We start from the raw sequence: 15,503 nt of genomic DNA on the forward strand, positions 1-15,503 counted from the left end.
CAGCAGTAGTCCCTCAGCAGGCTGGAGATCAGGCGAAGGTACAGGAGAGGCAGGCAAGAGGCAGAGTCGACAGGACAGAAGGCAGATCAGGTTACCGGGGCTGGAGAGCAGACAGAGTCAGACGGAACAGAATATCTTCAGGAGTCAGAGTAGTAGGAACACAGAGCAGGTTATCATGCTGAGAGTTGCAGATGATCTGACACAGAAGCTTGGGAGGACTGCAGCTTAAATACACACGGGGGGAAGCAGGTGATCGGCAACAGCCAATGACAGCCACTGGAAGTTAATAAGAGGAAGTGAGTGCGGGCGTGGCCAGTAATGCTAAGTGGAGATGTTACCTGAAGAGAGAAGCCCACAGGTAGGACCATGACAGAACCCCCCCCCCCCCCCCCCCCCAAGGGACGGCTCCAGAAGTCCTTAGCCACAGATCCACCAAGACAGGCGGGAGGAGGGGGAATACCGGTGGAGGGTCAGAATTCCTCTGACCGGTCCGTGTCCAAGGCCTCAGGATCTGGTTCAGAATCGGACTCGGGGACAGTAGCGGTTGGCGCATCGTCATTCTGACCAGGGCCCTTTGGTCGACCCCTCCGGTTGGCCGGCTGGTCCGGATGCAGGCGATGAAAGGTGCTGATGAGGGTACGGTCTAAGATTCTCCCAGCAGGAACCCACATCCTCTCCTCAGGACCATAGCCCTCCCAATCCACCAGGTATTGGAGGCCCCTGCCCCTGCACCGTGACTTCAGCAGTCGCCGGACGGAGTAGACCGGGCCACCATCGATGAGACGAGGAGGAGGAGGAGAAGGTGCAGCTGGGACCAGCGGGCCCTCGTGCGCTGGCTTAATCTTTGAGACGTGAAAGGTGGGGTGCACTCTCATAGACTTGGGCAGTCGGAGCCGGACAGCAGACTGGCTGATTATCCTTTGGATCAGGAATGGTCCGATGAACCAAGGTGCCAGCTTACGAGACTCCACCTGGAGGGGCAGGTCCTTGGCTGACAACCACACCTTCTGGCCCACCCGGTAGGTGGGCGCAGGCGTCCTCTGCCAGTTGGCTCCAATGGAGTAGCTGGTGACTGACTTGAGGAGTGCAGCGTGGGCTTGAGACCAGGTGCGGCAGCATCGGCGTGCATAGGTGAGGGCAGACAGGCAGGTGACCTCTCCCTCCTGGCTGGGGAACAGGGGTGGTTGGTAGCCATACACGCAGTGGAATGGGGACAGTCCAGTGGCTGAGCTGGTGAGGGAGTTGTGGGAGTATTCCACCCACAGCAGGTGCTCACACCAGGCCCTAGGGTTGCGTGACGCCATGCACCGAAGTGCCTTCTCCAACTCCTGGTTAGTCCACTCTGACTGGCCATTGGACTGGGGTTGGAATCCGGAGGTGAGGCTGGCGGTGGCCCCGAGTAGGTGACAGAATTCCTTCCAGAAGGGGCAGACCCGTAACAAAATCCAGGGAAATGTGGGACCAGGGTCCTATTGGCAAGGGCAGAGGCTGGAGCAAACCGGCAGGAGGCCGGCTGGAGGACTTATTCTGATTACAGGTAGGGCAGGCTCGGACGAAGTCTCGCACATCCCTGCTCATAGAAGACCACCAGAACCATTGGGCAAGCAGGTGGTAGGTGCAAGTGGAACCAGGGTGGCAGGCTAGATGGGAGTCGTGTCCCCATTGTATAACCTGGGATCGCAGGTCTTCAGGAACAAAGAGGCAACTTGCAGGGCATGCACTGGGGCTGGGTTGGTCACGGAGGGCTTCCCGCACTCGTTCTTCGATGTCCCAGGTCAGAGCAGTAACGATACAGGGGTCAGGTAGGATGGGAGCCGGATCCTTGGAGGGGGCATCATCCTTCTGGAACTGGCGGGAGAGTGCGTCAGGCTTGGTGTTGCGAGATCCGGGCCGGTATGAAAGGGTGAAATTGAATCTGGTGAAAAAGAGAGCCCAGCGGGCCTGTCTGGGGTTGAGTCGGTTGAGTTGGCAGTGCGGATGTATTCCAGATTCTTATGGTCTGTCCAGACCAGGAATGTGACTACGCACCCCTCCAGCCAGTGACGCCATTCCTCCAGGGCGATCTTGACCGCCAGCAGTTCCCAGTTGCCTATGTCGTAATTGCGTTCAGCCGGCGATAGCCAGCGGGAGAAGAATGCACAGGGGTGGAGCTTGTTGTCATCCGCTGACCTCTGTCAGAGCACTGCCCCAACTCCCACATCCAAGGCGTCCACCTCAACAATGAATTGCCGCTCCGCATCTGGCATCTGGAGGACAGGAGCAGTGGTGAACCGAGCCTTGAGGGTGGCAAAGGCTTCATTGGCAGCCGGAGTCCAGGTGAAGGGCTGTTTGGTGCTGGTCAAGGCGGTGAGGGGTGACACAACGGTGCTGTAATTACGAATGAATTTCCTGTAGAAATTTGCGAAGCCCAGGAACTGCTGAAGCTTCTTCCTGCTCTCTGGTACTGGCCATGAAGTCACTGCTGAGACTTTGGCAGGGTCCATCTGGATGCTCCCCTCTGCCACGATGTACCCCAGGAACCCCACAGACTTGGCGTGAAACTCACACTTCTCTGCCTTGACGAAGAGGGAGTTTTCAAGGAGACGACGGAGCACTTGCTGGACATGCTGGGTGTGTTCGGACAGGGTCTTTGAGAAGATCAGGATGTCGTCGAGGAAAACGAACATGAACTTGTTCAACATATCTCGCAGGACATCATTCACCAGAGCCTGGAATACCGCTGGCGCATTGGTAAGGCCAAACAGCATCACCCGGTATTCATAGTGACCGGTGGGGGTGTTGAACGCAGTCTTCCACTCGCCTCCCTCCCTTATCCGAACCAGGTGGTAGGCATTCCGGAGATCGAGTTTGGTGAAGATCGTGGCTCCCTGGAGCAGCTCGAAGGCGGAGGTAAGCAGTGGGAGAGGGTATCGGTTCTTGACGGTGATGTCATTGAGACCCCTGTAATCGATGCAGGGGCGCAGGGATCCATCCTTCTTTCCCACGAAGAAGAACCCAGTGCCGGCAGGAGAAGAGGATGGACGGATGAGGCCGGCAGCCAGAGAGTCACTGATGTAGGCCTCCATCACCTTCCTTTCCGGGGTGGACAGAGAGTAGAGACGGCCCTTGGGTGGTGCAGTGCCTGGGAGGAGATCAATGGTGCAGTCATAGGGCCAGTGAGGGGGCAAGGAAGTGGCCTTGGCTTTGCTGAATACCTCCCGAAGGCTGTGATAACACACTGGGACATTAGTGAGGTCGGGGGCAGAGCTGGCAGGTGGAGTACGAGAGGTTAGAGTAGAGTGTTCCTGTCGGCCACGGGGCTCAAACCCAGAGCCTTCTTACTGTGAGGTGACAGTGCTAACCACTACACCACCATGCCGCCCTAATTTAAAACGATTCCAAAAATAAATAAAAGACTCTCTAAAATCAATATCTTTTAAAAGTGCAGTGTTAAAATGCCAGTAGGCACTCCTAGGTTTTACATTCTTTTTACTAATGAAACAGTGAACCATGCTGTGGTCAGAGATGTCTACTGAAGCAATAGAACACTTCGTAAAATAAGTCAGCTGATGTTTAAAACAATAAAACTGATCCAGTCTTGCCAGGGAGAGTGCGTTGTCTATAGCATAGGCTCATGTGTATTGTCTGTTCTTTATTTAAATTTCTCCATATATCACTTAATTCATGGGCCGCCATCATCCCCAATAATCACTTATGGGAAGCCATGTGAGATTCTGCATGGTTTCTGTCCAAATTATCAATTGTACAGTTAAAATCTCCACCCAGAATTAAAATTTCAAAGGTGCTGCAGTTAGCAATTACATTACTCAGCCTGTATAAAAACAACATTCTCTCCACTCCATCTAGTACACACAGATCAAAACAAAAACCTCATTCTCATAAAAAGCTTTTACTTTTAAAAGCCTCCCATTTAAGAACTCTTCTACCGTATAAGAGCTGGGGATAAAATTGCGAGCAAACAGCAATGCAACCCCACCACTAAGTGATGTATTATGACTTAAAATCACCAACCTGTCCCACTTCTTAATTCAGTCTGCTTCGTTGTTTGCATCACTGTGTGTCTACGTACATCATAACGTCCACATTCTTCTGCTTTATTAACTCATATAGTTTGATTCTCTTCTCATATTGCCTTGCTCCATTAATATTTGAACTTGCAATATGAATCCTACTCATAAAATAAATGTGTAGATAAAACAACCAGATAATGAAAACCATTCTAGAATAAAAAACACCAATCACTTTACACATCATCATCAGAAATTTCTCTATTCAACTTTGTAATCAGTTTCTTTAGACAAAAACCTTCTGTCTCAGTAAAAGCTCCTTCTCTTCTAAAATGCCTAACATCATGGATAAACTGTTTATGGTCAGGGAAATATTCCTCTACAATAAAATTTTTCTGCCATTTAGTGGTCCTTAAAAAAACTAATATCTTCAGCAGAGTCAATGACTGGTAAACATTCATCTTGGGAGCCATAGTTAAAAACAGAATCTGACATTTCTTCACTGTCTGACTGTCTTTCTTCCAGCTTCATGTCTTTTTTTGGCCTGTTTGTTCCCATGTCCCTTACCTCATTTTTTCCTTTTGTTTGGTACTTTAAACATGGGCTTGTCCTCCAACTCCAAATCCCCCCGACTAGTGTAGTGAAGGGTGCTTCCAAGCGATGGCTCTGCACCCCTGTACCTGCCTCTGCCAGCACAGGTAGCTCCAGCACTGCGCCAGGATCCACTGTATCCTTCTCTGCTGAGCAGGGCCTTTCTTGACCAGGTTCAGCTGAGCAAGGCTTTTCTGGGACTGGTTTGGCCAAGATGGGCCTCTCTGGGGTCAATGCAGCTCCAATGGACTCCCTCACTCTGCTCATGCTCTGGTGCAGCAGCTGGTCTGGAGTTTTCAGCAGCCAGACACACTGCAGCCGCAGGGGGAATGACCACAGCGGACCCAGTTGCATACTGCCCTGGCCACTTAGAAACACCAGGGTCACCCTGTCTTTCAGGACAGGCACGGACAAGATGACCTGTCTGTCCACAATTGAAACACTTCATTTCTGTGTCAGAGGATACATTGATACTATAGCCTGAATCATCTACTCTAAATTTAAACACTATGTTCATTTCCTCAACACCATCCTTGAGCATCATGAACATAGACTCTAAAAGACAGCAGGTGTTTAACCAGTAGGGACTTACAACCAAGTGGAATTTTCTTAATGGGAGAGACCAGTCGCCCATATCTCGACAGCCCTTTAGCAACTGCTGCATCAGAGCTGAAGGGAGGGACATTAGACAGGATTATCATTTTTGAAGGGGAACTTGGGGGAGAAACCAGTATTAACTCATTGTTAATCACTACACCTGTCTGTATTAATTTGCTCACTCTGTTTACATCATTCAGAAACACAATAATCACGCTGTTCATGTGGGAGGCAGAGACAATATTCTCATGCCCCACCACATTTCCACCTGCTAACACACACTCCTCTACACTTGCCCTGCACACAATCTGCACACCGTGCTGGCAAGTTAAACTCTCACACAGCCTCGTGCTGGGAAGCACCATGCTTCTCCAGCACACTGCTCGCTCATACACACACACACACACACACGCTAATGTAAAAACTGCAAAAAGTCAAAGATGTTATACGGAGAAAAAAGCATCAAATGCCAAAAAAAGCTGACAAAACACCAACCACTTTCATGCACTCTATATGCCATGCTCACTCCTTTGCCGCTCATGCAGAGAGAGAGAGAGAGTGTGTGTGTGTGTGTGTGTGTGTCATGGCCAGTGTTACAGCCACACATGTGTCCTGTGTATTTTCCTGTCATTTTATCTCTGTTTCTGTAGCTCCACTCAGGTGATTACCAGATGATGTGTACCTGGCCAGGTAAATAAGCTGCAGTTAGAAACTCCAGACCTGTTGCAGACACAGAGGCTACTAGCTGGGGACTGCTGGTCCTGCTGCGTCTCAGCCCGGGGTTTGGTTTTGTGTTGTGGTTGTTTATGTGTCTATATGATAATAAATCCCATGTATTTGGTTGTTTTAAAGGTGTTTTTTGTGGTTGATTTGGGCCAGTGGTGGAGTGTGTTGTGCCCCATAGGACTACCCAAGGGTGGGGCATAACAGCCAGGAGGCCCACCAGTAGATATCCAATGTCCAGATACACATTACAATAGTCATGACTGAGCCAAAACAGTGCACATAGAGAATGAGGGATATGAACCTGAACAACATCTACACCTCTCTGCAGGCACTGCTGAACTGACAAACATTCAGAAAACAAGAACTCATGTCTCCAAACACCAGTGATGTCTCCTCCTACAGTGTCCTCAATTCCAGAGCCCTTCACAGGTCATATTCTTTGAAGATGAAAGACTCTTGGCTTCATTCCCTGCTTTATGATCCTTCTCCACTGTGTAGTTCTCTGAATTTCTATTATGTCTTATTTGAGTTCTTTCCCTGTCTGCTTGGAGCTATGCTCACCTGCCTGATGGACAGAGGTTAACAGAAGTTTCAAAAAAGTTTAAGGGGAGGGAGTTTGCCTGATCAGTGGATGCTGAGCAGTGATTGGTTGGCTGAAAGAAGCTCCTCTGATGAGTTTTGATCTGATTGGTCGATTCTGTACAAACCTACGATAACTGTGCAGATGTGGTCTCCCCCGCTAAGACTGTACGGTGTTACCCTAATAACAAGCCATGGGTAACACAGGAAGTCAAAGCTGTCCTCAACAGGAAGAAGGCTGCCTTCAGGAGCAGGGATAGGGAGGCGAGGAAAGCAGCACAGCAGGAGGTAAAACGCTGCATGAGGGAAGCTAAGGACAGCTACAGGAGGAAGGTGGAGCAGAAGCTGAAGAAGAACAGCATGAGAGAGGTCTGGGAAGGTGTGAAAACCATCACAGGCCACAATACAAAGACCAGAGTCATTGAGGGGACAGTGGAGAGGGCGAATGAGTTGAATGACTTTTTCAATCGGTTCAACCAGCCCATGTCCCCCCCACCCCCTCCCTCACTGCAGCCATCTCTCCTTCTTCCCTCAACACACCTCCCCCCAGTCATCACAGTAGCCCCCTCTTTCCCCTCATCCCCCACCTCAACACAGACTCCTCCATGCATTACTGCAGACCAGGTCAGAGGTCAACTGAGGAAGCTTCACCCCAGGAAAGCAGCAGGCCCGGACAAGCTGTTTCCCCGACTACTGAAGACCTGTGCTGCTGAACTGGGTGAACCACTCCAATGCATCTTCAACCTCAGCCTGCAGCTGGGGAGAGTGCCCACCCTCTGGAAGACATCATGTATCGTTCCAGTTCCCAAAAAGAATCGGCCCAGCAAGCTGAACGACTTCCGACCGGTGGCACTCACTTCACATCTGATGAAGACATTGGAGCGGCTCTTCCTCAGCCTCCTCAGACCCCAGGTACAACATGCCCAGGACTGTCTGCAGTTTGCGTACCAGGCAGGTGTCGGTGTGGAAGACACCATCCTCTACCTGCTACACCGAGCCCACTTGCATCTGGATAAGGGAAATGGCACAGTGAGGATCCTCTTCTTAGACTTCTCGAGTGCCTTCAACACCATCCAGCCCCTTTTGCTTCAGGACAAACTGAACAGGATGCAAGTGGACCCCTGCCTGGTCACCTGGATCTCCAGCTACCTCACTGACAGGCTGCAGTACGTCAGGCTGAAGGACATCACATCTGACAATGTGATTAGCAGCACCGGAGCACCCCAGGGCATGGTGCTGGCCCCTCTTCTCTTCACCCTGTACACCACAGACTTCTGCTACAACTCGGAGCTGTGTCACATTCAGAAGTTTGCCGATGACACAGCCATCGTTGGGTGTATAAGTGATGACAGAGAGGAGGAGTATAGGAGCCTGGTGAGGGACTTTGCTGTGTGGTACAACAGGAACCATGGCTGCCTGCGCCGTGTCGGTGCGAGCCCTCTCTGGGGTATTCTACTGGGCCTGCTTGGTAAGTTACTTGCTTACTGCTTAGTGGGTGAGTCTCTTGCTTGTGCATGACAGTGGCTTCTCCTGTTGGCTAACGCACCAAACTGGCTGTGCGAGCCCTCTCTTGGGTCTTCATGCGACTGGCTGTCATTTTGCTCTGGCTTGTCCACTGGCTGTTGCCATCTCAACCCTCTCTACATTTGTGCGTAAAGTGGGGTTCCTCGCCAATGGTCATGGCCCTAAAATACTCGGTGGTGTTCTTACACAGCTTGCGAAAGAACACTTATAGATTTCCTGACGACCTCAAAATGCACCAACACTTTGGTATTATTCGTCGTCCAAAATACACCCACAGAGGCTCTAGGAGGAACTTTGCCTGCTATAGCCACCCCAATGACATCGACTCCCTCTGGAGTTTGCGCCGCAAATACTCGCCTGCTCGTAGGCCTACTGCAGACCGACCAGCTGACGTGAACAATTTGCGCACTGTGAAGTACACCTTGCCTTCTCAAAATTGCAACCAAACTTTTTCATCTTTTGCTCTTTTAAATGTGAGATCGTTAAACAACAAAGGACCTTTTATTAATGATGTTATCATAGATTTGAACTTGGACTTTTTGTGTCTAACGGAAACGTGGCAAGCTCCTAATGACTTTATAGCACTAAATGAAGCTGTGCCTGCTGGTTATACATTTATTGACAAGCCCCGGCTATCAGGTCGTGGGGGTGGATTGGCTGTGCTTTATCGTTCTTGCTTTAAGCCTGTATATGTGACTTTAAAGGATTTTACATCTTTTGAAAGTCTTGCTCTTAGTTTTAATGGTAGCCAACCACTACTTATTTTACTTGTATATAGGCCCCCGAAAGCGTCAACTGTTTTTATTTCTGAATTTTCTGATCTTCTTTCCTCTGTCTGCCCTAAGTACTCATCTATCCTAGTTTTAGGGGATTTTAATATACATGTTGATTCTAACCACTGTAATTTCTCAAGCCAGTTCTTGAATGTTTTAAATTGTTTTGACTTGGATCAGCATGTAAATTTTCCCACACACGTGAAAGGTCACACACTGGATCTTGTATGCACTAGTGGAAAAGCCCCATCTGATATGTCATCTAAAGACCTTGCCATCTCTGACCACACAGCTGTTCTTTTTGGTTTTGCTATCCCTGAGCCTCAGTCTTGTATGCGCTCAAAGCGCTCCATTACATACAGAAACATAAAACACAAACACTGCTGAGCTCACTAGTTTATTACAAACACGGCTTATGTCAGAGTCTTATAGCTCCGACTTGGATGACCCATTGCTGATTTACAACTTCCATCTCTCTGAAGCACTGCATCAACTTGCTCCCTTAAAAACCCGCACTGTCTCCTTCACACGATCTGCTCCCTGGTACACACCTGAGCTAAGAAAGATGAAAGCAGCCGGTAGACAGCTTGAGCGGCTTAGCAAGAGGACTGGACTGACTGTGCATGCACAGGCTTATAAAGAGCACATTTTATCCTACAAACAGTCATTAAACGATACTAAATCATTGTACTATTCCTCAGTCATCACTAGTGGTCACAATAACCCCAGAGGTCTATTTTCAATAATTAACAAACTTGTCCAGCCATCCAAACCCTTCCCGCTTACCCCCACAACTGATCTTTGCTGTGAGTTTCTGGACTTTTTTGACAACAAAATTTGCACCATCTACAAGAAACTCCAGTCATTACCAACTACCCAGTGTGACATTCCATTTCTGACCACACCTGTCATGTCACTCTCATCTTTCTCCCCTGTTGATGACACTACAATTTACGACCTAGTCACCAAGGCTAGGCCCACCACCTGTCTCCTGGATCCCATGCCCACCCCTCTTGTGAAGGCCTGTTTGCCTGCTCTTTGCCCTCTCCTTGTCAACATCATAAACTCATCTCTTGTCTCTGGCATCGTCCCTTGCTCCTTGAAAACTGCCGCCATCACACCAGTCCTTAAGAAACCAGGAGCTGCTTTTGATGATTTTAAAAACTACCGGCCCATCTCTAACTTGCCTTTTATTTCTAAGATTCTTGAGCGTATAGTGGCCCTGCAGCTCCAAGACCACCTTACATCATGTGGCTTGTGGGAAGAGTTTCAGTCTGGTTTTAGAGTGAAGCATAGTACTGAAACAGCCTTGGTCAAAGTGGTTAATGACCTACTTATTGCTGCAGACTCTGGCCATTTTAGCATTCTTTTATTACTGGACCTGACAGCTGCGTTTGACACGGTTTGTCATAATACACTGCTTACTCGATTGGAGACACTTTTGGGTATTACGGGCACTGCACTTTCTTGGTTTAGGTCATATCTCACGGGTAGGGAACAGTTTGTTACTATCGGTGATTTCCGGTCCCATAGCTTGCCCCTTGCTCATGGTGTACCACAAGGTTCTGTCCTAGGCCCCCTGCTCTTCACTATTTATACTCTCCCCCTTGGCCATATCCTTCGCCAGCATAATCTTCATTTCCACAGTTATGCTGATGATACACAAATTTACATCCACACTAAGCCCTCACATCCACTCCCACTTTCTGACCTGGCTGCCTGCCTTCATGATACCAGCAATTGGATGACTTGTAACTTTCTTAAACTCAACCATGATAAGACAGAAGCCATACTCATTGCCACTCCCACCCTCCTTAAAAAGATAAACCATTCTCATTTCTCCATCCCAGGCTACTTTACCACCACCTCATCTGAAGTGAAGAATCTTGGTGTCATTATTGACTCATCACTTTTTTTTGAATCCCACATAAAACAGGTCACAAAAACAGCATTCTTCCATCTGAAAACCATCTCTAAACTCCGATCTTCTCTCACCCTTGCCACTGCAGAAACTCTCATCCATGCTTTCATAACCTCAAGACTGGACTATTGCAATGCCCTCCTTACTGGTCTTCCAGCCAAATCAATAAACAGATTACAACATATCCAGAACTCTGCAGCAAGACTTCTTACCCACACCAGACCATGGCAACACATCACGCCTGTCCTTCACCAACTCCACTGGCTTCCTGTTCAGTCACGCATTCAATTCAAAATCCTCCTACTCGTCTTTAAGGCACAGCATAATCTAGCACCCCCTTATCTCACTCATCTCCTCTCCCCATACCAGCCCACACGCACCCTACGCTCCACTGACACACACCTCCTTGTCACCCCCTCTACTCGTCTTCATTCCATGGGTGACAGGGCTTTTAGTGTAGCTGGGCCTAAACTCTGGAATTCTCTCCCCCCTCATTGCGGCAGTGTACCTCTCTCTCTTCTTTTAAGGCACAATTAAAAACCCACCTTTTTACTCTTGCTTTTCCTTTTTAATAGATACTTTTTTTAATCGGTTTTATTATTTTAGTGTCAGAATGGTCCAGCTATTTTATTGTTTTGTTTTTTATTGATAGTTTACTTGTTATATATTCCTGTCCTGCTTCGTTTTATTCATCTTATTTTTAATTATTTCTAATTGTTTATAATTGCTTGATTTTATTTTTACACTTTTATTGTTAAGTGTCCTTGAGTACCCTGAAAGGCGCTTTAAATAAAATTTATTATTATTATTATTATTATTATTATTATTATCTGCAGCTCAACACCTCGAAGACCAAGGAGCTGGTCATTGACTTTGGGAGGTCCAGACCAAGGTCACGACCAGTTCTGATCGAGGGAGTCGAGGTGGAGGCTGTGGATTCCTACAAGTACCTCGGGCTGTGGCTGGACAGCAAGCTGGACTGGACTTGCAACACCAAACACTTATACAGGAAGGGACAGAGCAGGCTATATTTCCTTAGGAGGCTGTGGTCCTTTAACATCTGCAGGAAACTCCTGTGGATGTTCTATCAGTCTGTGGTCGCCAGTGTCCTGTTTTACACCGTGGTGTGCTGGGGGGCAGCACATCCAAGAAGGACACATCCAGGCTGGACAAACTGATCAGGCAGGCCGGCTCTGTGGTCGGCATGAAGCTGGACTCTCTGGTGATGGTGGCAGAGAAGAGGTCTATGAACAAACTATTGAACATCATGGACGATGCCAGTCACCCTCTGCACACCATCATCAGCAACCAGAGGAGCCTGTTCAGTGACAGAATGCTCCTTCCCAAGTGCAGGACGAACAGACTCAAAAACTCCTTTGTCCCTCACACCATCAGACTGTACAACTCCTCTCTGGGGGGGAGGAGGGGGAACAGGAGGACAGAGGATGGGAAGGAGCAGTAGCCTAGCCTAACAATAAGTAATACCAGAAAATGTGCAATATAAAGTGCAATATCTCTCCTACCGTCGCCCCCCCTTCTCCCCACCTTTTTTCCCCTCCTTCCCCCTCTCCCCCTTCCTCTCTTCCCCATATTTTATTCTTTTTATATATTTGTATATGTAAATACTTTATTTATTTTAATTTATCTAGAAGTTTTTCTCTATTTCTTTTCTCTGTTTATCTGTAATGATGCTGCTGGAATCTTAATTTCCCTGAGGGAACCCTCCCAAAGGGATCAATAAAGTTTTATCTAATCTAATCTAATCTAATCTAATCTAATCTAATCTAATCTAATCTAATCTAATCTAATCTCTAACTTACACTTGTGTGGTGTGACCAGCAGGTCCAGCTGCTTCTGGGACAGATTCGGCCAAATTGCTATCATTTCCTTTCGTAACTCTGCGTCCATCTGGTGTTTATCAGCTCCACCTACACACACACACACACACACACACACAAATGTATAGATAATGTAAAGGCAAACAGACATAAATAGAGATGCATATGAATGTTTCATACCTTTAGCGATCTTGATATCAAGTGCAGTACGAATTAATGCCATCAGTGTGGAGTTGAAATGCACTGTGTTGTCATCAGCAACAGGCAAATCCATACGCAGCAGTCTCTGTAGAGCCAATCAGGCAGGTTTAGGTTCTGTAGTGTGGCATTTAAATCTCCAAACAAATAAGTTCAAAGAGGTGGAGGGAGCTCCTCTGCTGAATGAGCAAAACATTTTTTTAAACTGTCTAAAAATAGTTAAATGTATTATTACATTTCTTCTTGAAAATTCAGAATTGTTTATCCTATAAATTGTCACAGATTCATAGAGATGGACTCCACAGGGAAACAGAAATGATTAATGGGAACCTGTGAGAGTGTAATCACCCAAATGATGCTCATTTTCATTTTGGGTAACATGTGTATGACTATTCTAGCATGCATGCTCATAAAACAGTGGTGTCTTAGGGACTAAGTCCACATTCATGAGTGCATTTTGGCCTGATATGCTTCACAGATTCATTGTAGACTGATCCTGATGCTTTTATGCCCCACTTGACTGTAAAGCATGTGACCATGTGCTCACCTCTCAGACATGATTCCTGCTGTTCCTCCACACCGTGTTCTCATTTAAGCCAATATGTCCCCATGAATGTAGCCTAACTTCTGCTAGCTAATGATGTTAGCATGCTTGTTTATGAGATATTACTCTTTCTTGCTGTCAGCCAATAAGGACACACGCTACGAGACTTAATGAAAAATGATGGCATCTGGGTGGAGAAATAAACAGAACTTAAACTCAGACTATGCTCTGAATGTTTTAAGTTGGAACTCTCACAGATTAAACAAGGACAGTAAAGTTCATTTTGAATCATTGTAATAAAACTCAGTCTCTGCTGCTGCTGCTCAGAGCGCCCCCTACCATTCAGAGGTTTTCATTACAACCTCAACATTTAAACTGAACGAATGAAACAGGGTTGAAAAACAAAGTTTTCTCGACCTCAATTTTCATTCGTTGAATTTACTTTTAAACACGAACGTTGGTCATTTGTTTACAAACAATGACACAACGTGAGTGTGTCAGAGAGTGTGTGTGTGTGTGTGTGTGTTCAAGGTCTTTTTCATTTATGGTCATTCCAGCACAAGCTGCAGCTCCAACACTCGCCATGCAGTGGTTCATGCAGCAAACACCCCCCCCCCCCCCCCCCCCCCGTGACCCCATGATCCACTGTAACCCCTGTGTGACCCTGAACATGCAGCATGCTCATGCATTTCTGACAACCCACCCACAGACCTCCAACCCTGTCCCCCCCCAGCCTTACCCGGTGACCATGCCCCATGGCCCCGCCCCACAGCACAAGCAGCCACACACAGAGAAGACCATTTATTACTACATCTTTGTTCTTGCTGGCTGATCGCTGAGTTTTATCGATTGTGGCTTTGTTTTATTCAGTTACTTCTTATTTGTACAAACTAATATATATATATATATATATATATATATATATATATATATATATATATATATATACACACACACAGTGGTGCTTGAAAGTTTGTGAACCCTTTAGAATTTTCTATATTTCTACATAAATATGACCTAAAACATCATCAGATTTTCACACAAGTCCTAAAAGTAGATAAAGAGAACCCAGTTAAACAAATGAGACAAAAATATTATACTTGGTCATTTATTTATTGAGGAAAATGATCCAATATTACATATCTGTGAGTGGCAAAAGTATGTGAACCTTTGCTTTCAGTATCTGGTGTGACCCCCTTGTGCAGCAATAACTGCAACTAAATGTTTGCGGTAACTGTTGATCAGTCCTGCACACCGGCTTGGAGGAATTTTAGCCCGTTCCTCCGTACAGAACAGCTTCAACTCTGGGATGTTGGTGGGTTTCCTCACATGAACTGCTCGCTTCAGGTCCTTCCACAACATTTCCATTGGATTAAGGTCAGGACTTTGACTTGGCCATTCCAAAACATTCACTTTATTCTTCTTTAACCATTCTTTGGTAGAACGACTTATGTGCTTAGGGTCGTTGTCTTGCTGCATGACCCACCGTCTCTTGAGATTCAGTTTCATGGACAGATGTCCTGACATTTTCTTTTAGAATTCACTGGTATAATTCAGAATTCATTGTTCCATCAATGATGGCAAGCCGTCCTGGCCCAGATGCAGCAAAACAGGCCCAAACCATGATACTACCACCACCATGTTTCACAGATGGGATGAGGTTCTTATGCTAGAATGCAGTGTTTTCCTTTCTCCAAACATAACGCTTCTCATTTAAACCAAAAAGTTCTATTTTGGTCTCATCCGTCCACAAAACATTTTTCCAATAGCCTTCTGGCTTGTCCACATGATCTTTAGCAAACTGCAGACGAGCAGCAATGTTCTTTTTGGAGAGCAGTGGCTTTCTCCTTGCAACCCTGCCATGCACACCATTGTTGTTCAGTGTTCCCCTGATGGTGGACTCATGAACATTAACATTAGCCAATGTGAGAGAGGCCTTCAGTTGCTTAGAAGTTACCCTGGGGTCCTTTGTGACCTCGACGACTATTACACGCCTTGCTCTTGGAGTGATCTTTGTTGGTCGACCACTCCTGGGGAGGGTAACAATGGTCTTGAATTTCCTCCATTTGTACACAATCTGTCTGACTGTGGATTGGTGGAGTCCAAACTCTTTAGAGATGGTTTTGTAACCTTTTCCAGCCTGATGAGCATCAACAACGCTTTTTCTGAGGTCCTCAGAAATCTCCTTTGTTTGTGCCATGATAC

At 47.0% G+C, this 15,503-nt stretch overlaps 1 protein-coding gene across 1 annotated transcript in view; it reads right to left on the reverse strand.

The window, feature by feature from the left end:
- Positions 1–15,503, reverse strand: part of cacna1ab (calcium channel, voltage-dependent, P/Q type, alpha 1A subunit, b) — a 200,589-nt gene that overhangs the window by 72,729 nt on the left and 112,357 nt on the right. The window contains 3 exon segments of the mRNA XM_060911345.1: positions 8,409–8,411; positions 12,539–12,646; positions 12,737–12,842. Of these exon segments, the coding sequence (XP_060767328.1) occupies positions 8,409–8,411; positions 12,539–12,646; positions 12,737–12,842 (217 nt within the window).

The sequence above is a fragment of the Neoarius graeffei genome, chromosome 27 (assembly GCF_027579695.1).
Source record: "Neoarius graeffei isolate fNeoGra1 chromosome 27, fNeoGra1.pri, whole genome shotgun sequence".
Lineage (NCBI taxonomy): Eukaryota > Metazoa > Chordata > Actinopteri > Siluriformes > Ariidae > Neoarius > Neoarius graeffei.